Here is a 20,670-nt window from a genome sequence, read left to right on the forward strand (position 1 = left end):
CTCGTATGTGAAGAGGGTGGACGATGCAGATAGGGTAACGTTTGCCTAGCAGCATACTATCTGTTTGTGTATTCTCGCTTTCTGTAACTCTCAGATCTGCGCCACTTTATCCAGCCGGTACTCCATATATAGTTACTTCGGGAAAGACCTCTGTTGGACTCAAGCCGGCTTGATTACTCTTCTCAGCTCTCAAATATCTAGAATTGATTTTGGACCATAGACACTTGAAAAAAGGACATCTTAAACTGACATACTGTCTTGAAAAGTCATGAACCCTGAAGGTACACTGCTCGACGCAGAGTCACATGACCAGGAAGTGTCTTCTTGTGGCCATGCCTCAGGCTCCGAAATGGTGCGGAGAACCGACGCAAACTGGGGAAAAACGTGCGAATTTCCGCCGGATCCTGTTCCTCTCCATTCTGCGGTCCGCTACCGGCATCGGCTTTCCCCATGTCTAGATTCAAATCATGTCTGAACATCCATCGGAACAGCTTAGTGCAGATTATGGATTAGAGTCTGGCGGATACTTGCATTACACGCGCTCACCATTGCCGACGCGAGTCAGCAGTGCGTGCGAGAGATGCCGTCGCCACAAGACTCGGGTATGGATTTCCATCAGCCTGTTACAATGCTCTTTTCTGAAAGATTACTGACGTTGTACAATCTTTTCATCTGCAGTGTGATCCTTTCCGACCTTGCTCACTCTGCGCACGAGCAAAAGTGGATTGCCAACCACTTCCTGCTAGTCGGACCCGCAGGGATAGCACTCGGAAGTAAGTCCCTAGGGAGACGAGATCATTGTAGAGCTAATCTTCTCGTTTTGTTAATTTACTAACAAGTAGCAGAGCAAAGAGAACTCTGCGAAGTCATGAGCGACAGAGAACCGCATCAACAGCTGCCGCTGACCAGCCCTCAGAGAGCTTTGATGGCGCCAGCAATGGGGCTCCATCAGTCGGGGCTACTAATCATGACAGCCGCATAACTACAGACGGCCGTGTTACACATCCGGCAGTCGACTACGGTGAAGCTGAATCTACCATGGGAATTGTGCAAAAAATCTGCGAACTTGGTAGGCAGCATATTGATGAGCAAGCCACTTCTGCTATTCCTGGCTACCGAGCGAGCACCAGCGTTGCCAAGCGGCACGCAGCAACTGTCGGACAGCGGCTTCCCATTGCTTCAATACTAGGTCAGGATCTACCGCCGACGGATATGATGTATTCGTTGCTCGAGGACTACTTTGATGCAGTCCATTGGTTTTCTCTTGCTATTTATGAACCTACCTTTCGCAGGAAGCTCCTGTCCGTCGCTGATGGGCTTGCGTATCCCTCCCAGAAATCATTCTTGCTACTCCTTGCAGTCGTCCTGGGTATGGGGGCGTGGTATCGATCCCAAAGGAGGACAACTGATTTGACCGACAATGGCGATTGGCAACAATTGAGTGCAAACCTCTTGAAGATCGTCGAGTCGCATATTCTTGAGTTGATGGACCAACCTTCCGTCACAGCAGCCCAGATATGCATACTCTTCGGATCATACCACGTCTATCACGGACGTCCCAATCTGTCCTTCTCTTTACTCGGTGCGACTATCAAGATATCGCAGGCGGCAGGGTTGCACCGTGAACCTTCGAGGGGCAGCTTTGAGGATATTGAAGAAAGGAAACGCGTATGGTGGACCATTTACACTTGGGATAGATTTGCGTCGATCACATACGGCCGACCACTAGGAATCAACGACAAGGACTGCAATCTCAACATGCCAGCGGATATTTTTGAAAATCCCTACTTTGTTGCCCCGAGATCGGAGCAAGGATATACTGTCTGCTACTCCACGTATCAAAGGGAATTGAATCGTCTTTACCTCATGGCGTCCACTGCCCTGGAGGCAATTTTCGGCTCGCGGACGTCAGGCTCGTCCGAGGAACTAGCGGGGGACGCATACGTTGCGCTCGTCAAAGAAGCGACTCAAAACCTTCAGAGATGGCGGAATGAATTACCTGAGCATCTAGTCCTGGACCTGGAGAGGGATTTCCTGCCTGACAGTGGGCTCAGTGCGAGGGCACATGCCTTACAATCGTTGTCCCTGCAATTGACCTACGATAACATTCTCATTGTCCTCCACCGGCCTTTATTGGCAAGGCAAGTTGATCACCTATCGACAAATCGTCACGCTTCAAGCCGAAACGGCGGGATAGATTCCCCGGCTACCATCCGAGCGGGCCATCGCCAGCACAGAGAGACCCAGCATTGGATGCTGTATCACCGAATGCATCTGTTACAAGTCCTGTGCACTGGTGGAATGCCGCCTTGAGAACATCCCGAGTGACTGAGTTACCGGTCCTGGCTCAGCTTGCGACGGATAGTCATTTGGTTGCCTTCTTGGCAATAAACCTGTTCAACGCGGCAATTGTGCTGGCGGTCATGGCGCTGTCAGATCCCCTCTCCGACACAGCACAGGTCGTCAAGCGGACAATCACTCGTATCCTGCGTCTACAGGACCTTCTTGGAAAGCGCTCTGCATTATCGAAGCAAAGTACGACAGTTTTGAAGAATGTGGTCACATTGCTTCTCCGCCGTGAATCAGAGGCTATTCTGGCTCCAATCACGACGAACAATCAGCAAGAAGGTCACCAGTCTTTAGTAGACTCTGCACCAATGTCAGTGGAAGATACCCTCCGACTCCCTCTCGACGCGACAGTTGACTTTTTCGACGCCCCGGCGCGACGGCCGGCATGGCCTGACCAGAACAGGGCTCAGCGCCTCAACGAAAGTTTAGCATCAGTTCAATTCGGTGAGTGACTTTACGTCTCTCTGGCAAATAGTTCCACGACTGGAAATGCTGATCTGTGGCTTTATCTCTAGTCGTTCCCTCCGGCAATGATGCTCATTCCTTCAACTGGTATGCGAGTGGAGACACTCACCAAGCTCGCGGTACCATTCAGGACACGATACAGCCAGACCATACATGGCAGCAATCTGCCCCGAACGAATGGCATGACCCAGCGTTTCTCTTGGGACAATGGAGACCGCAAGCTACGGAACAGGTGAACGGGGGTTATACTGGCTATGGGATATGTCATGGAATGGAACGGAGTCATAAGCTTTATACATCGGCCTAACATATGACCGCTTCTAGGAAACGGAAGGAATGTCACATGAGTTACAGCAACGGTCGCAGATTCACGCTATGTCAATGTGGCTTTCGCTATATGCTCGTCTACACCAGGCCCGTAAATGACACTCTTGATCCCTGCTCGGCTGACGACATTCTTAAACGCGTCCTCTGCCTGAGTGAACGGAAACTCGTGGGTGACAAGACCATCTAGTCTAATCCGACGAGAGTGGAGCAGCTCGATTGCTGTCTGATAATCCCCAGGGCCATATCGGAAACTCCCTTTAAAGACGATCTCCTTGTCGCAAATCTGACCGACCGGAAGGGAGGGGTTCGGCTTCCCTAAACCAACCTGAACAAACGTTCCTCCAGAAGCGAGGATATGAATACCGCAGTTCATGCAAGGCTCCGCGCCAGTGGCATCCAGGACAACGTCGGCACCTGTCTCCAGTTCCACGGTATTGAAAATGCCCTCTGCATTCTGTTCCGGGGACTCAGGTGTCATCTGGTATGTGTGCGTGGCCCCGTATTTCAGCGCAGAGCCGAGTCTGCTGGGCACAACGTCCACGGTGAGCACAGTTGAGGCCCCAAACGCGCGCGCCACGGCCACACAGAGCAAGCCCACCGGACCTGCTCCGAAGACGACGACTGTTTTTCCCTGCATATCCCCTGCGAGTCGGCAACTGTGCACGGCCACACTCAGCGGCTCAATCAGGGTACCGTCCCGTAGCGAGACATGTGCGGGCAGTTTATAGCAGCACTCTGCTGGAACGAGATAATAAGTCGCAAGTGTCCCGTCATAGGGAGGTGTAGCGGCGAAGCGCATCTCTCGGCAGAGATTGTATCTGCCTGCACGGCAATGGCGGCAGGTATTGCACGCGACGCCGGGCTCCAGTGCGACACGATCCCCTACAGCAAAACCTGATTTGCTTCCGCATTCAACCACAATGCCGGACGATTCGTGACCCAGGATAATCGGGCCTTCGACGATATATCGTCCTATGCGGCCATGCTGCCAGTAATGTACCTATGTATCCGACAACGTTAGTTTCCAATGTTGGCAAGCGATCTCCAACCATCAAGGGAGTGATGCACCCACATCTGAACCGCATAAACCGGTTGCTACAACTCGGACAAGCACATCTCGATCTGAACCCAGGGTAGGTACAGCACGCTGCTCATAGTGAAATGAACCCCCGGGATACAAAACAAAGGCCTGGTTTACCGCCTGGGTGATTTGAGGTGAGCAGGAGGGACAGACTCGGCCAAGACTACACCAACCTGATTCGGTGTTGCAACAGTCATTTTTGCAATTGTGTGTTTGATGGAATAACGCTTTCATGCTTTCGTCCAGTCTTTAAATTCGTTCGGCACTCGGTTGGTGTATCCTACCCCAGACCCCATGACATATCGGTTCCGTGTACATCGGTTCCGGCGGATGTTGTCCCTGTTGGAGTCCGTCTAGTCGGGCCGATACCCACTCCAGATGTTTGTGTGCTCGTCCACTGTTCCGGTCTGAAGTCTGTCCTGACTAAATGGCGCGCGGTGCAGGCTGTGGTAGGGTAGAGTACATTGCTTCGTGGATGCGTGATAGATAGCAGCCGAAGTTGTCGTCTTTGCTGCCATTCTGCGGCCTGCCGAGAGGCGACATTCTAACAAAGCAACCGTTGTCTTTATGAACTTACTTTTCCTGAATCATAACCCCCAAACTCCGATGCTGTCATCGTTGATGATCAAAACTGCTATAACCCTTGCCTTTGTTGTTTTGTGCGCACGTGACTTGGCTGGTGTTACCGGAACCGAGTGGGACTCGGCGAGTCCAATTACTTTTCTGTGGGCACGGAACCGAAGCCACTCAATATCCCGGGTCTCTCGTCCATCGGAACCGGTAGGACTGAAGAAGTGATGGGACCAATCATTGCAGTTGACGTCTGAAGTCGACCTGTGCTTGAGCGTGCCTGCGGGTCATGGTTACATAATGATTGGCTGCTTCGAGTAAGTTTACATACAAGTCCCAAGCCTGAGAACTTTTCTCGGAAAGACTAATCGGCTCCGAGCCAGAGACACGAGATCTCTGACCAAGTACCACGATGAGACTCAATTGTGGAGTTTGGAGCAGACTTGAACATGGCGTTGTGGGACAGTTGCACGTCAGGTTACACCTTGACCTGGAGAAAAGTCTAACTTCCCCATGGGACCACACTCCGGGGTAGCAAAAGTAGAAATAGAGCCCTGCCACCCTGGTTGAGACTAATTGTCAATGACCAGCATCTAACAACTGCTTTGTATCTCTATTTCCTTCTCGAGGCCATGAGTGTCAGAAGAACCTCTGCGACGGCGCACAATGCGGCCATCAAAGACCGCTCGCAAGCTGTGGCCGCGCAGGTTGCAGAGCAACAAGGTTGGCTGGAGAGAAAACTCAGGCCCAACAAGGTCACCGCCAGATATCCATTCAAGGGAGCGCCGTTGCTTTATGCGACATGCGCCTTTGGGAGTCTGGGAGATGCGTTGTTCGGATACAACTCTGGTATGCCACCAACAAGCTGGACGGCAGGAGTGCTGCTAATGCTAATTGCAATAGGTATTATGTCCGGCTTGCTGGTCAATCCCGTCTTCGTATCTCGCTTCTTCAAAGACTATGGCGGTGCAGACGGCACCACGAATGCAGTCGATCCATCTATCACGGGCATTTCAGTCGCATGTCTCCAAGCATCAGCAGCCGTGGGTGCACTCATTGCAGGGCGTCTCGGCGACATCATCGGACGAAAGAAGTGCGTCCGCATCGGCGGCTTCATCTACTTCTTCAGTGCGTTCATTCAAATATTCGCTCCCGACTTCGCCACGTTTATCGCCGGCCGTACGATCCAGGGTCTGGGAGTGGGGTTTCTCTCCATGACCGTGCCTATTATTCAGACGGAGATCGCGGCCCCGCATCGCCGTGGTCTCATGGTGGGGATCGAGTATACATTCCTGATTGCAGGATACATGTTGTCGTGCTGGGTGGACTACGGTTTCAATTTCCTTTTACCGAGCCATATGTCCTGGCAAGGCCCGTTCATCGTGCAAATCATTCTTTCTTTTATCTTGTTGGCCATGTCCTTTTTCTTGCCCGAGACACCTCGTTGGCTGGCGAAGAACGGCTTCATGCAAGAGAGTTTGCAGACTGTTGCGGACTTGCATTCTGGAGGTGACACAGAGGCGGAGCATGTGCAGCAAGTCTTCCTCGAGATCCAAGAAGCAGTCATATATGAAACCAACCTAGGAAAGTCGAGTTGGAAGGTAGGCTGACAATCCTGTTATGACCTTGGTGAGTTTCAACCTGGCTAATGAGATGAACAGGAAATGTTCACCCGTTACCGCAAACGAACGATCGTTGGTATCACAGTCCAGATGTTCGCCCAGCTGAACGGAATCAACATCATCTCATTCTACCTTCCGAGCACCCTTGCATCAGCCGGATTTGACAATCGGAAATCGCTCCTGTACACGGCTGCGAATGCGCTTCCATATACAGCCGCGACAATCGTAACGTGGTGGTTGGCAGATAGATGGGGACGGAAGCCTTTGCTTATTCTCGGAGGTGAGCCTTCAGTACCTTCTCAAAGCCATATGTCAGCTAACTGTTTTATCAATCAGGCCTCGCCATGGCAATCCTGCTCGGTATCGTCTGCGCCTTCACCGAGGCCAACCTGGACATCACAGTCAAAGCCAATGGCCAATACGCCTTCGTCATGCTGTATAACATCGTCTATGGCTTTACCTGGGGCCCGATGCCCTGGCTTCTCCCGGCGGAGATCTTTCCCCTGCGCGGCCGCAGTAAGGGAATGGCGCTGGCTACGACGAGCAACTGGATCTTCAACTTTATCATTGGCATGGTGTCTCCAGATGCGTTTGCGGGTATTCACGGGTATTTCTACCTGGTGATTGCGGGATTCTGTCTCTTCTCCGCTGGTCTGGTTTACTTTTACTATGTGGAGACGGCGAATCATACTCTTGAGGAAATTGCGGTCTTGTTCGGGGACCAGGCGTTTGCAGATGGGGACGGGGAGGTCATGGAGGTTGCTGATGTTAGGACTGATCATGGCAAGGAGCTTGTTTGAGGTAGCCGGACTGTCAAGGAGATTTATACTGTGTTCCATGCTTGTATGGCAGCAGTTAGTACCAAGCACTAAGTTGCAGGGTACTAAGCCTACAGAATTCTCAATACACTGATAAAGAATGTTTGAAAGTGACTAGTAACTTTGTCCAATATGTTCTATAATTGAATTTCAAGAGGAACAGTACGTAAGTGGGATGCTCTATATGTAGTAGCCCAACCGCGAAAATATATATATATAACTGGACAGTGGTTACGACACCACGGCATCGCGAAATCATACATCCCATATTGAATACACAGTTAATAAATGAAGACAACTGATGTCCAGCCTCTAGAAATTAATTCTATAGAGGGAATATCTGCATCTTACCCATATGCTATCCAGAAGCAAAGCGCTATATCTTCTCCCCAGCAAGTCAACAAATTGACCATACACATAGAATCATTTAAAAGCCTACTAAACCCCATTCAAGCAATTCATCATCAGAATACCTGTCCGAAAGACGGATACTCTGACCAAACCCCGAGGAATGACGGAATGACTATACCCGTTTAATGCCGTGCAACAGGGATAACAGTGACCCATGGAATCAAACCGACGATCAAAAAGATCTAAAGGCAGACTAAGTATACTCTATCGACTGTCCTGTACGTTAATTTCAAGAAGCATAAAAGCGTATCGGTTCAGTCATTCCAACCCAGAACTGAGGATGAGATGAGAATATCCTGGATGGCTGTTCATGGATGGAAATGGTGTCGTGCCCTTGCGGGTGTATCCCTGCGGACTGCTGGAATGCGGGAACCTAATCTGTGGACATCGAATGGTTCTGCTCATTTCCGCGGAATGGAAGGGGCAGTGCCTCTTCCCTTCCTATGGCAGATCTGCATTTATCACTTTTTATTGCTTCTTGCTTGTGTTACTAATGCCACTATCCCCACGAATGTCAAACCACTTGTATATGAGGTTCGAATCCTCATAGTATATTAAAGTCTTCTATAACAAGGGTGGTATTAATATTATTTTCATATAATTGAGATAACGAGCATTAGGACACCTATATTAAATTATTATATAGTATTAATTTCGAGTATCATAAGTAAAGATATTGAATCCTTGTACAGAGGATGTTGGCTACCACCAAACTTGGATATATATACAGTAGTATATAAGTTTATAATAATCTAATATCCGTACTAAGTATTTGATAGTTGATATCTCTACTATACGATGTTTTAATATCTCCACTAAGCAATTAACATCCAAGTTACCATGGACACCCCTTCCTCAGCAATACTCAAGTTATTCAACGCCCTCCCTATACTGCAGTGGATGTGCGCCATGTGGATAAAAAACAACGCGTCTCCCTTGTAAATACTCCGCCGTTGGACGGAACGAGGTACCGACAGGCAGTACTGACACAAAGTACGTAGTTAAATGTCCATGACAACTGGAGCCGCGGGCCGACTCCTTTAAATCCCAGCCAATGAGCTAGAAGGATATTCAACGCATGAACAAAGGGACTGCTGCTAGGGTGCTCCACCCGCCAAGTCAAAATATTCCCCGGTTGGCGAGTTCAAACATGACATGCTGTACAGGCGCACAATCATTCCACTGCGGCGGGGCTGTTAGAAGAGCAGCAGGTGCCAAAGCGCAGGCCTGCACCCGTTAGAGTAAATGCATTCTTTGTCAGAGGATTGACAGTACTCAGTAGAGGAGGGTATGACAGGGCGCATTGTAGCGTACGGGGGAGTTCAATTCAGGGTGAAGAGTGTGGTTGTTGGCCCTCGTTGGTTACTGTTGGTATGATGTTGACGAAGTGCTATAGCAGTGATATCTGGCCAGTTTATTCTACTCTGCTGATATACGGGAGACTTCGGTGAGTGGAATCGTGGTGAGACGTTTAACCAGACAAAGGAGAACTGACATCAGTATACGGCGTTTAGAGGCTTACTTACCCTTTTCTTATGGTTAAAGCCTAATAACCAAATCCATAACTATGTGCGACTGTGAGTGGCATTGACATCGTCCCAACCAGTGGGAGGGCTTGTTTACGTTTATGCATAGTTGCGGCGCCATCGGAATGCTGGACCGAGACATCTCAGAGGTCCAATCGTTTGGCTGGGAATCCAAGCAGAGCCCTATTCCATAGACGCTGCCACTGCTGTTCTTTCTTTGTAATCCCATACTGAGCTTGTGGACGCCGTGTTATGGCTATCCCATTGCCAGCCTCTAGGATAGAGTGAAGCAAAGGTTGGCAGGAATGTTAGATTGGGATGCGAGACGGGAAGACGGAAGATAAATCCTCGCTGGAGCATATCGACTATTGGCGGCCCGAAGCTCCAGGGACTCCCCCTTGCATACTCTAAAGCATACTGTGAAACTGTGAGTGGCCCGCATCCTTAAGGAAAAAAACGGCCCCTGATTCCTCTGATTTGACATTTGCTTCCGCGGTTGGCCAGGGAGACTCGGAATGATATTGACTGCCCACCAATCCCATTCGTCCAGGCGTCCCAGGAGTAATTTAATATTTGCTATGCGGGCTCACCATGGAGCAGATCGGCGCACCGGTCATAGCTTTTTCTGTGCATACCTCACGGGCCGTAGGATAGTACAGAAATACCTTGGCCAGCGAATTCGGAAGATATGACACAATATTCCAAGGCTTGGTACTGGAGGAAGAAAAGCCCAGCCATACAAATAATGACAAGCCCTCGAAAGAAGGGCATGATGTCTTGCGTTCATATGACCTCCATCTTCCTCAGAGTGTTTCAAACCTGAATGATGCGGCTTTTGCGACGCCTTTTATATGAGCACCAAGGCAAAGATGCTCACAAGCGAAAATGGGTGCATGGGAGAAAGGATCTATGTTCCAGACAATCTGCTGGCATCTGTCTCAGCGACGGACGATCAGGGCCATTGCAATCATCAAAGCTTCTCCTCAGGCGAGGAGGATTATCCAGAGGGCGAGATCCATGTTCCCAAGAAGAGAGTGTCAACTATAAGCTGGTCGGACCGTGGAGGATATCAGCCCACGACACGATATGGTCGTCTCAGCCAGACATTCGCCATTGAAGAAGGAAGGGAAGACGTATCCCTCTCTGAAGACAGCAAGACGAATGACGGCCCATCCTGTCCTTCTAGCGGATCGATCTCTCGAGAAGACCCTGTTTATGTTTCATATGATGCAGCGTCGTCGCAGGAGGATCAGGGCTGTCAGTATACTCGAGCGTCTTTTCATCCACGGACACACAACAGGTTCAGCTATCGAAATTCGTTGCCGGTAGGCCAATCCTTACGGAGCACGCCGCGCGACATACGAAAAGGCAGCGTCCGGAGTCTGTATAACAGGGCCGCCCTGGTGAAGATCAAGCATCAACGAAGATACTGGCGTCGGGTGTTGTTTGAGTATGCAGTATACACTGTCCTTGTACTGTTTGTGTACTTCGTTCTCGTGGGGGTACCTCTGTGGAAAGGAGCAGTATGGTGGCTTCACTGGATCATGCAGAAGAAAACGGTCTTCCAGGGCGGCTGGGCCATTGTCATTGGTCTCCTCGTGTTGTAAGTCTTCATCAGATGCAAAAAGTGCGATTCAATAAGCAATGACTCACAGTCGGACAACGATAGCTATTCGTATACCCCCCTACTTACCACATTCGAGGACACCTCCCCTGGACCAGAGTTCTTCCACCAGCGCCGGATTACTCCAAACCCCACGGACACCGCGCTCCTGATCCCCTGCTACAGATCAGCCGCCATTATCGGTCGAACGCTCGAGGCCGCGCTGCAGATTTTCCCGGCATCGCATATCTACGTCGTTGCAAACGGGAACTCGTCCCTACCGCTGGACAACACCGAGGAGATCTGCCGCAGCTACGGGGTCAATCACATATGGTCACCAGTGGGGTCAAAGATCATTGCCATATTCATCGGCTGCTACGCTGTCAAAGACTTTCGGAACGTACTGTTGATCGACGACGATTGTATCCTCCCACCCAACTTTCCCGTTGTCGTGTCCCGACTCAACGAGGATGTCCGCTGCATCGGCTACACGATCAAATCCGTCGGACCAGATTCCTCTCGCGGATCGTATTGTCAACAAGCACAAGACCTGGAGTACAAACTGTCTGGCCTGACCCGGTCTTTCGCAGGGCGGATCGGCAGCGCGACATTCCCCCATGGCGCCATCTCATTGTGGGAACGGACGTTTCTGAAGCGGACCCTCCATAATCATCCCGGCTTTTCTATTAGCGAGGACTGGTTCCTGGGTGATAGCTGCCGGCGCTTAGGGGGCAGAATCCAGATGTGCAGTGCCGTCTTCGTGGAGACCACGACACCGGCTTCTGTGCTCTTTGGCGAGATCGACGAAGATCGAGGCGGATTCGGCGAGCCGACGGTCTTCAAGCAGCGGTTCCTGCGGTGGAACTTCTTTGTCGCCAACGGGTTGTGGTATAATCTCTCGTACCTTTTTACATCGTGGAAGTTGGGCCGGTGGGAATTCGCGACAAAGCTCTTGGTCATTCAAGAGGTATGCACGTTCGACCTTTACTCTGCTCTTGACTCGGTACTGACTAGACAGATATATGAGACGCTTCTGTACATCCTCACTCCATTTACGCTGCCAATATCGTTCATTGTGCGACCCGAATTCTGCATTGTCCTCATGATGTCAACACTAGGGCTCTATTTACTTCACGTCATCATATTCAACGAGGTTCATTTGCGTCTGAAGAACGAGCGGATTTGCTGGAAGGTTGTCCTGGGGTATTATGTACGTTGCTGTCGCCTTTTACTTTGACATTCTTCTCTGCATGGTACTGACTGGCTGGCGCAGATGCCATACAAACTCCTCATGACCTTGACCAACGTCGCCAGCTGTTACTGGTCGCTGGTCAAATATGCCCGATATTTTGCCCGACGACACCCGAAGCTTACCGAGGACCACAAGGCGGTTGGAATGGTGTTGAAATTGGAAGAAATGACGGACAGCCTAGGGGAAATGCCCAAGGGTCTGGGGAGGAGTATGACCGTGCGAACCGTCGACGTCGATGTGCCTGTACATAATAGAGATTTCCTTATTGCCGAGTTGCCAGCGGAGAGATATCCTTCTGGTTGACGGCCTGCATGCTCAGTCCATATATATGTCTAGACACTGCCGCCAGATCTGCACATCTTATGGTACTGGATAATATGTATATGCTACATAGGAACATACGCAAACGATCCTTTGTTCCGTCTTCATCTACATCCCAAACATCATCCGAGCTCGGCATTGTTGGTCCACGGAGATGATAGTGAGTATAGTCATATACCATCATTCTACCTCAGGATCCGAATATGTCTAAAAAGCTATGTATATGGATTAATAATCTCTAGTACCCTCGTAATCATGAATCGTCCATAATCAGCAGACAAACCGGGCAATCCACCCCATGAACATCAACTTCAACAGCCAGCTCACAGAGCCATAAATCATAGCCCCATTATCCACCCAAGACACCATAGGCTGAGTATCCTGCTTAATCGCCACAGCCCGAGTCGAGTTCCTGCTATCAAACGTCCCAGAGAAAGTGATATTGAACATCGCACGAGGAATCTCCCCAGTGGCAGAGGAGTAAGACCCGCTCCCCTCCCCAGCCATCCTCAACTCTAGAGTCGTATTTGTCAGAGACCCAGCCATATTGAGCACCTCCGCGTATCCAAGCGACAGCCGCGACGGTTGGTTGCAAGCCGACGCAGGCAAGAGAATCTCAACCGCGTATTTCGGCTCGGGCTTGAGATCCGGTACCAAGCTCCCATTGAACAGGACAGAATCCGGTCGCTCCGTGTCAGGCGCCAGGCCCAAATCAAAGACATCATGCGCGCGAGCCCGGTCCGCGCGCGGGATATCGGTACTAGCCTGGTAGTCCGTCCACCCATCGCTGGTCTGGACCTTGACGAGATCCGGCTCCGTGGGACAGTACAGCCCGTCATTGAGAAAGTCGTACGAGAAGGTGATGTTCTCGAGCGCCTCGTTGGTCTGCCACGCCTTGAACCCGATGATGAGCGGGTTCGTCGGGCCGGTGGGGTACGGCGGCTGCGGGCCAACCCATGCGTAGCCTAGCATTCGCACGCTGCCGGTGCCGTTGCGGCATTGCTTGCCTGCGGTGAATTGCCAATGCAGGAATGCCTCGCCCTGGAAGTAGGACCCGTCGTATGTGGTTGGGTTTCCGCCGACGGCGTTGCTCGTCCAGTTGTAGGCGTTGAGGGGACAAGATCGCTCTTGTATAGTACATCTGATGCGGCGGGGCAGCTTGAACTGCTGCCGCCAATGGTGCTGGTGCCTTCCGGGTCACTGGAGGAGGCGCCGTCGCCATCGCTAGACGTATCGGAGTCACCTCCACCTCCGCCTCTTCTGGCGGCGACGGCTGGGGGAACTGCTAATAGGACCAGTCCTGAAGCGAAGAGCCTTGGGAGGTGCATTCTCCAGATAATATCAAACCTGGTTGAGATTGTTGTGGAGGAGAGCGGTCTTGCTTCCCCAGAGGTGAAAGGAATTTTGAGTGCCCGCGGCGGGATTTTCGCCAAGGCCTATGCTCAGGCTAACCTCGTATTCGAGCTAAAACATTGAACGGTGCTCGTTCATTGGCAGGAATTGCCCCTGGATACGAAGCCAAGAACACCGGTTGGATGCCAAGCTGTGAATGGGCCTGATCTCTGCCGCTCGGACTTCGACTCTGTGACCAGCAATCATCATGGGACCTGGCGGGTCATGCAACCTCTGTGTCCATTTTCTAACTTCATTCTGTGAGGTGTGGAACGTTCAAGGTAGGGCAGGCTCGTACGCGGACCGGCGAATCAGTCATTGAGGCACAGAAATTCAGACACATTAGCCGGAATATGGGAGAAGTGCATGCTCCAAATCGCTGATCCTCTGCACGGCGGACTTTGGGAGAGCCTTCCCACTAGAATCAATGACCTGAAGGTAACTCTCTTGAGGTCAGCGGAAGTAATCAGGCCTTGCGTCTGACTCAAATCACATCGGTGTCTTAATCGTCTGTGATGTTATTGAATAGTTCATAAGCTTGCCGAACTGTAGACTATGGTTCTCTAGGATTGTGATGAGGTATAGATAGGCTTGCTTCGATAGTGGATCGCTGTGTTCTGTTCTATTGCTGGCCTGCTTAGCACTATTAGTTTAGTTAACTAATGCAACTCCTAAAGTCAGCCAGGATCTGGTTATGAAAGAATGCTTGGCAAGGCTTGAATATTTTGCTTGGTGAGGTAATGAGGTACTTATGCCTTCGTGTTATGATGGATTGGATACATATACCATAATTATACATTCCCACAACAGTCGATCATTGCCGATTAAAGTAAAGCTGGTAGGATTGGCGTAGGTTATCTATCTCACCCTCTGGCTGCTGTAGATTGTTTCATGGATAAAATTGATGTTTGCTGCCTAGACGGTGTGTGGCTGGTGCACCAAAGTAGAACCCTAAATGATTGGCCCTAGTTTTTCTATGAGCCCCCGGTAAACCGCTGCGTCCTTCACATCCCGCCGACTAGCTATGTGATTCCTGAATCTGCGACTATTCCTGTGGTACTGGTGTAGTCCGTTTGAATTGCAATGGGACCTCGGCGATTCAGGCGACAGGCTATTGTCGCGACTGTCCTGGTCGCCACGATCCTCTGGTTAATGCATTCTTTCGAATATGAGAATGCAGATCTGGCCAGTAATACGCCGTTGCTACTGAAATACATTCATCCGCCCAGTGAAAAAGGAGGTGGTAAGATACAGACACTCATTTCGCCGGGTCTCACCCCGCTAACAAAAGCAGTATGGTATATTCCTCCTTCATGGCTGGACAATGCTACGTCTAAACCAGAAAGTATTGTTAAAGCGGCCAAACTAGCTTCTGACAAAACACAAGCGCCTCAAAGGCAGATACCCCTCTCCAGCATTCCGATGATCGTCCATCAAACATGGAAGAATACTGATCTGCAGACCTGGCCTCAGCCAATCCGTCAGAGCACGGAGAAGTGGCTCCGAGCAGTTGAAGCTGATGAGATGGCCTACTTCCTCTGGGACGACGACGGGATCAACCAGTTTATCAAACACTTTGAGCCGGGACTGGAGACGCAGTTCTACGCGCTTGCCAGCAACGTCGAAAGGACTGATGTCTTTCGTGTTCTGGTTTCGAAGTGGATCGGTGGTGTTGTGCGTAATTTCTTCCTCTTCTTCCCCCGCTTAGGAATATTAATTAGTGTCTTCAGTATGGAGATATGGACACCGAACCTCTCCGCAAGCCCAAAGATTGGATAAACGCCTCGGACATCCAGTCCTGGCGGGACACGGAAACAGGCGACGTGTACAGGTCCACCAAACCTGTTCGCGCAGTCGTCGGCTTGGAGGCTGATTGTCCCCCGATAGTGATTTATATTGGCGGATGGGGTATACCTACCCCGTGCAATTAACTCAGTGGGCTTTTGCTTGGGCGCCGGGACATCCGATCCTCCAGATGTTTATTGATAGGTTTTCTGCGGCGATGCAGGAGATGCCGAGTGAGGCAGTCGATCCGCTGGTTATGACCGGCCCGGTTGCGTTCAGCGAGGCGGTGCAGAGTTGGTTGAGGGAGACTACAGGGCTACGGTGGAATGCGCTGACGGGATTGCATGATGGGGGAGGAGCAAGTTTGTGGAGGATGTCTTGGTTTTGCCGATTACGGGGTTCAGCCCGGCAGAGGCAAATATGGCAATATGGGCTCGAAGCCCCCGACAGACCCGTCTGCGCGACTACTCCATCGAGCGCAGGGCTCATGGAGGAAGTTTGATCTTGTAGTGGAGTACGGGAAGTTCTGTCGGACGGTGTTTGGTCGGTGCAGGGAGTGGACCAAAGTCCCTCATACATCTTCATTCTAAAAATCGTGTATATAATGTTATTGAGAAGGGAGAGTTACAGCTTCGAAACCATCCTGACCGGCTCTCCTATCCTCTACAACCACCTCCATACCCCGTCGGCCACAGAACCCATCATTCCCAGCAGTAACCCCGACCATCCGGAACGAGCCGCCACTCTGTAAACCCTCATCAGGCACCCAGACCTCCCGCTGCACCTGTGATCCAGGCACCTCCTTCCTCCGCGGACTATACCACGGCAGCCCAACAGCCCGGTTCAGCAGATCATGCACACGCACATACAACCGCTCAAACCGTCTCGTAGTCCCCAGCCATGCCAACGTCCCCGGCGTATACGCCACCCGCACAAACGGGTTCATATACACCCCGTGTCCTCAATCTCGTCTACATCCCCCGGCGCATCCTGCACATCCGCATGCACAAGACAACACTCCGACGCATCCCAGAATACCTCGTCATCAGCGCGGAACCGCACCGGATTTTCCTTCTGGAAATACCACGCATCGAACGCGACCATTCCGCCCCAGCAGCTGCGCACACGCACTGCGTCCCGGCCCGCTAGTACGTCTTCCCGACTCCGTCCGTGCCCTGCTGTTGTGAACCAGGGGAAGAACGGGAGGCCAATGCCGTAGCCTGCCAGGTCGCGGGTGGCATAGCTATCGTAGAACTTGAAGGGGTTGCTGAAGTCCACGGCGCAGGCGGCGCGGTAGGCGGGGGTCGTCCGCGGGGGATGAGCGTTTGTGCAGAAGAGGAGCTGGAGGGCTTCAACTGGGTTGAAGTAGACGTCGTTGAGGTAGAGGAGTATGTCGTACTTGATGTGGTTCTGCTCGTCGAGGGGGCGAAGAGCGCGGTTCCGTAGTGTAGCTAGGTAGTCGATCCGCTTGATGCGTTTCTCTCCGTTGGGGAGCGTGACGCGGGGGAAGGCGTCGAACGTGGAGTGCTCGTCGACGTCGACCACGATGGACTTGTTGCTTGGGATCCGCTGCGAGAGGGCCTCGAGGGCTTGCTGGCCCTTTTTCCCGCTGTTGTTTTCATACAGGCTGAGGAAGACGTTGTCTTGCCCGAGGAGGTCGATCAGCTGTACGAGTGCGTCGCCCCATTGGCCGCTGGCGAGCTCGCCGGTGCGGTCGTATAAGATTGCGGCAATGAATACCTTTTCATTGTGAGGGTTGCCTCGTCCGGGGGTGCCGGGGGTTGAGGCTATTCTCCTGAGGTTCTCATAGCACGGTGGAAGGTGCGTGTACGAAGGCCAGAAGATGGGTGTCAATATGATATTGCACAAAAGGACCGCAAGGGCTACCCGGACAAGCAGGGTCATACGGCGGCACGCGGTCCGCGGCCTCCGCGCAAAGGAGATTGCTCTGCCATGGCGAGATGCCCTGGGGAGGACGGAATACCCTGACGAGGGGAGGGGAGCAGCCTGGAGACCAGGAGCAGAAACTTGACGCGCAACCATGACATGGCGGTTGAACACGGAATATGCGCAATATCTTCACAGAAAAAAGATAAATATTGTCACATTTTTCAGGATATCATCTTAGCCTGCTTAGCTACTGCAGGGAAACCAAGACAGTCTGTTATGTGCCCCAACGCCATAAAGTCAAAATCCGCCGACACACCGACAGGTGGAGAATTCTCCTGCAGGACCACGGATTAACTTCACTAGAACTGTGCAAACAACAGGGTCCTGTAGGCAGACGGATTTTACGCAGCTGGATTGGCGCATCCAGAGACATTCGGAAACGCTAACTCAGAACTCATCAAGCTTTGCTAGAGCTAATATAGGTGCCAAACGCAAATCCAACTGTCCAGAGCAGCGTGTAATCGTATAACGTGTATTTCGTTGGTATTGTATGCAAACCGAAAAGGCTGAAGGGCAACAGTCTCGAACAAGCACTCATCCTGGCCTTGCAATGAATTTGTCTTTTTCAGGTCTGAATACAACTACAAAGTAAAAATCTAAGAGAAATCAATCTCATCTATTGCAACATGAAGCTCGTCTGGATAGCCCAGCGTCTCTGCCGCCACGGCCAACGACGCAAGTTAGCCCGGATAGCTTCATATCTCTTCTTCATAGTAGCCCTCACTGCCTTATGTCTCTATATCCTACTCGCATATTATCTGGCAAATGACCCGCGGCTGGTGCCCGTGGCGTTTCAGCACGCAAAGAGTATCCTTCTCGTAACCGCCCACCCGGACGACGAGACGCTCTTCTTCAGTCCGAGCATCACGTACCATCGCGATGATCGGCACGTGCAGCGGGCTTTGCTGGTGATATCCTCTGGTAGGTTGGACGTTCATTCGTATCCTCTGATGCTTACTCCTCTAGGAAATTACGAGGGAATAGGCGAGCGTCGCCGACAGGAAATCCACGACAGCTGCTCTCTGCTGGGCATCGTCCCGGATCGCTGCGTCGTACTGGACAATGCTGAGCTGCAGGATAATCCGAGGAAATGGTGGGATGAAGATCTGATTAAGGACCTTGTTACGTCGCATGTCCAGCAATGGAATGTTGATTTGGTATGTATGCCTTTGCCTTGCATTAACCTCTGGTACTCGCACTCACCTCCTAGATCATCACCTTCGACGATGGAGGCGTCTCGGGGCATATCAACCACAGAGCCGTCAGCGCAGGTGTCCGGTTAGTTTTCTGTCTTCGTCTATGCCTAATACAACTAATCAAGTAGAAAATACATCACAAGCACACCCACGCCCCGCCCGCATACACACTACAAAGCACCTTCGTCCTCCGCAAATACTCGTCGCTTATCGACCTCATCCCCACCGCTATCCCGTTCACGTGGCGCATCCTCAAAGCCATCCTTACCTCTCCCGCGACAAGTACGGCAGACGGCGTCCATGATCTTTCTCCGTTGGAAGCATACAACGACAAGGCCCTGTTGGTGAGTCCGTGGCGGACGTACCTCGTCTCGCGAGCGGCATTCAGCCAGCACGTGAGCCAGTACTCGTGGGATCGGTCGTTTTATTTGGTGCTCAGTCGGTATATGTGGTTTAACAACTTGAATAAACTAGTAGTTTGATGGTCGTCTAGAGGATTTATATCAACATGGTAGATGGCAGAAACCGCGCATTTTCCCCTATTCATAACTAAATACAAGACAGAATATGATAAAGACACTAGCTAAGCACTTTTCCTCAACGACTTCGAGACAGTCGTGCTCTGCTCCTCGTCCGAAGAGCGTCCGCGTCCATGAACACGATGCACACAGCACAGTATCATCGTCGTGCCAGCAAAGAGACTAAAAACCAACACCGCAAACAACGCCCGCTGATCCAGGTCCTTGAACAGTGATATCAGCCGCGCGTCGCGGTTATGCCAGGAGGACGAGCCCAGGTGGCGGAAGAGCGGGGTGTTGACCTGCCCGTTGAGCATGTGCATGCGCGGTGCGTCGGGCGGACCGGATAGGATGCGGAGAGAGGATCGGTTGGACTGGAGGGTGTAGATAGTTCTGTATGCATTAGACTGGCATTACAGTAAGTCTGAGGTAAAACGTACGAAGCGTAGTGGCAGCCCGTGCTGAACATAACCGTCACATAGGGGAGATATAGCCACCGCTGGTTGTACAGCGGGAGATTGTCGACCAGCGCCTTGACGTAAGAATTCCCGGGCGAGGAGAGCATCATGCCGATGGAGAGACCAGCGGGGTGGGCTGCTGGAGCGACAAAGTCGAATTGCCGCAGAGGCTCGAGAGATCGTTTACACGCCAGATCGTAGTCGAGGATCACGCCTGTCGAGTCAGCTTCGTCACCCTCCGCGGGTAGCAGACTTACCACCGTGTTTCTGTAGAATCATATAACGCAGTGCGTCAACCCGCTGGATCATATACGGATAGCTCTTCCACATCGAGTATAGATGAGTAAACTCCTCGCGTACCAGCGTCTCCGCTCTCTCCTCGGTCCAGATGAAGGCACTCCAGGACGCATGATGCTTGAGGCAGAGCTCGCGGGCCTCGAGCCACTCCGCTCGTGGCAGTCTGGAGCCCAGGTGAATGTGATGCAGTATGGGAGGTATCAGCGAGCCATTTCCCGCATCGGCAGTCGAGTAATTGGCCTCGTAAGCAGCAAATGTGACGTCGAATTGGTCATGTTCTTGCGTGATGACCGCAGCGGCGGAGGAGGCTCTCCAAACAAACGGGAGCCGAAGGAGGTAGTATAATCGCTGAAGCGAGGAGGAAAACAGGCCGGCGAGCGAAAGCACCAGAAGGAGGGTAAGAAGCAGTCGGGGACGATTGCGCGCCATGTTCTCTAGCCGCGGGCAATTTTCATGGCAATGAAGGTGATGGTCGCGATATCTACATGTATGCCCACGTTGAAAATACAGACGCTACAAACTACAGACTCTACTGCTGCCTGGAGAGGCTGGAGTTTACACCTCTGCGGGTCAGTCCAACCAGCTGCCAGGCTTGGTTGGGATGATTTCCAGTTTCGAGCTCGGGGGCCTTAACTGGCAACGCGCGGAGGCAGACGGGACGTTGTGGCGCTGTGCCCTGTATGGAGTCCCTGGCTTTGTATTTCCGTCATTGTTATAGTTCGTGACCTA

The 20,670-nt window shown here is 51.6% G+C and overlaps 9 protein-coding genes across 9 annotated transcripts; 5 read left to right on the top strand and 4 right to left on the bottom strand.

The window, feature by feature from the left end:
• Positions 1-467: 467 nt before the first annotated feature.
• P174DRAFT_515329 (Zn(II)2Cys6 transcription factor) lies at positions 468-3,102 on the top strand (the record flags this gene model as incomplete). The annotated part of the gene is made up of 6 exons (XM_024832163.1): positions 468-602; positions 679-773; positions 846-2,167; positions 2,233-2,793; positions 2,865-3,006; positions 3,036-3,102. 6 exons carry the CDS (start codon positions 468-470, stop codon positions 3,100-3,102), a joined length of 2,322 nt encoding a protein of 773 aa, XP_024678760.1.
• Positions 3,103-3,178: 76 nt separating this feature from the next.
• P174DRAFT_395604 (NAD(P)-dependent alcohol dehydrogenase) lies at positions 3,179-4,419 on the bottom strand (the record flags this gene model as incomplete). Its single annotated transcript, XM_024823693.1, has 3 exons — positions 3,179-4,141; positions 4,214-4,342; positions 4,396-4,419. The coding sequence occupies 3 exons, from the start codon at positions 4,417-4,419 to the stop codon at positions 3,188-3,190; spliced, it is 1,107 nt and encodes a 368-aa protein (XP_024678761.1). The 3' UTR covers positions 3,179-3,187.
• Positions 4,420-5,424: 1,005 nt separating this feature from the next.
• P174DRAFT_506947 (sugar porter family MFS transporter) lies at positions 5,425-7,232 on the top strand (the record flags this gene model as incomplete). Its single annotated transcript, XM_024831346.1, has 4 exons — positions 5,425-5,641; positions 5,696-6,393; positions 6,454-6,694; positions 6,751-7,232. 4 exons carry the CDS (start codon positions 5,425-5,427, stop codon positions 7,212-7,214), a joined length of 1,620 nt encoding a protein of 539 aa, XP_024678762.1. The 3' UTR covers positions 7,215-7,232.
• A 2,806-nt stretch (positions 7,233-10,038) lies between these two features.
• On the top strand, positions 10,039-12,327 carry P174DRAFT_424357 (glycosyltransferase family 2 protein; the record flags this gene model as incomplete). Its single annotated transcript, XM_024825193.1, has 4 exons — positions 10,039-10,772; positions 10,839-11,739; positions 11,791-11,982; positions 12,046-12,327. 4 exons carry the CDS (start codon positions 10,039-10,041, stop codon positions 12,325-12,327), a joined length of 2,109 nt encoding a protein of 702 aa, XP_024678763.1.
• Positions 12,328-12,530: 203 nt separating this feature from the next.
• P174DRAFT_506948 (uncharacterized protein) lies at positions 12,531-13,673 on the bottom strand (the record flags this gene model as incomplete). Its single annotated transcript, XM_024831347.1, has 2 exons — positions 12,531-13,472; positions 13,511-13,673. The coding sequence occupies 2 exons, from the start codon at positions 13,671-13,673 to the stop codon at positions 12,616-12,618; spliced, it is 1,020 nt and encodes a 339-aa protein (XP_024678764.1). The 3' UTR covers positions 12,531-12,615.
• Positions 13,674-14,820: 1,147 nt separating this feature from the next.
• Positions 14,821-16,112, top strand: och3 (glycosyltransferase family 32 protein; the record flags this gene model as incomplete). Its single annotated transcript, XM_024830296.1, has 5 exons — positions 14,821-14,980; positions 15,032-15,411; positions 15,468-15,623; positions 15,674-15,884; positions 15,937-16,112. The coding sequence occupies 5 exons, from the start codon at positions 14,821-14,823 to the stop codon at positions 16,110-16,112; spliced, it is 1,083 nt and encodes a 360-aa protein (XP_024678765.1).
• On the bottom strand, positions 16,057-17,637 carry P174DRAFT_445135 (glycosyltransferase family 69 protein). Its single transcript, XM_024828261.1, has 3 exons — positions 16,475-17,637; positions 16,289-16,406; positions 16,057-16,267 (listed from the first exon to the last, which is right to left on the bottom strand). The coding sequence occupies exons 1-3, from the start codon at positions 17,425-17,427 to the stop codon at positions 16,130-16,132; spliced, it is 1,209 nt and encodes a 402-aa protein (XP_024678766.1). The 5' UTR covers positions 17,428-17,637; the 3' UTR covers positions 16,057-16,129.
• Positions 17,569-19,150, top strand: P174DRAFT_463634 (PIG-L family deacetylase; the record flags this gene model as incomplete). Its single annotated transcript, XM_024830297.1, is given in 4 exon segments — positions 17,569-17,574; positions 18,105-18,633; positions 18,683-18,792; positions 18,812-19,150. The coding sequence occupies 4 exon segments, from the start codon at positions 17,569-17,571 to the stop codon at positions 19,148-19,150; spliced, it is 984 nt and encodes a 327-aa protein (XP_024678767.1).
• On the bottom strand, positions 19,147-20,601 carry P174DRAFT_445136 (glycosyltransferase family 32 protein). The gene is made up of 3 exons (XM_024828262.1): positions 19,902-20,601; positions 19,627-19,858; positions 19,147-19,579 (listed from the first exon to the last, which is right to left on the bottom strand). Exons 1-3 carry the CDS (start codon positions 20,368-20,370, stop codon positions 19,252-19,254), a joined length of 1,029 nt encoding a protein of 342 aa, XP_024678768.1. The 5' UTR covers positions 20,371-20,601; the 3' UTR covers positions 19,147-19,251.
• Positions 20,602-20,670: the final 69 nt, after the last annotated feature.

The sequence above is a fragment of the Aspergillus novofumigatus genome (genome assembly GCF_002847465.1).
Source record: "Aspergillus novofumigatus IBT 16806 chromosome Unknown P174scaffold_8, whole genome shotgun sequence".
Lineage (NCBI taxonomy): Eukaryota > Fungi > Ascomycota > Eurotiomycetes > Eurotiales > Aspergillaceae > Aspergillus > Aspergillus novofumigatus.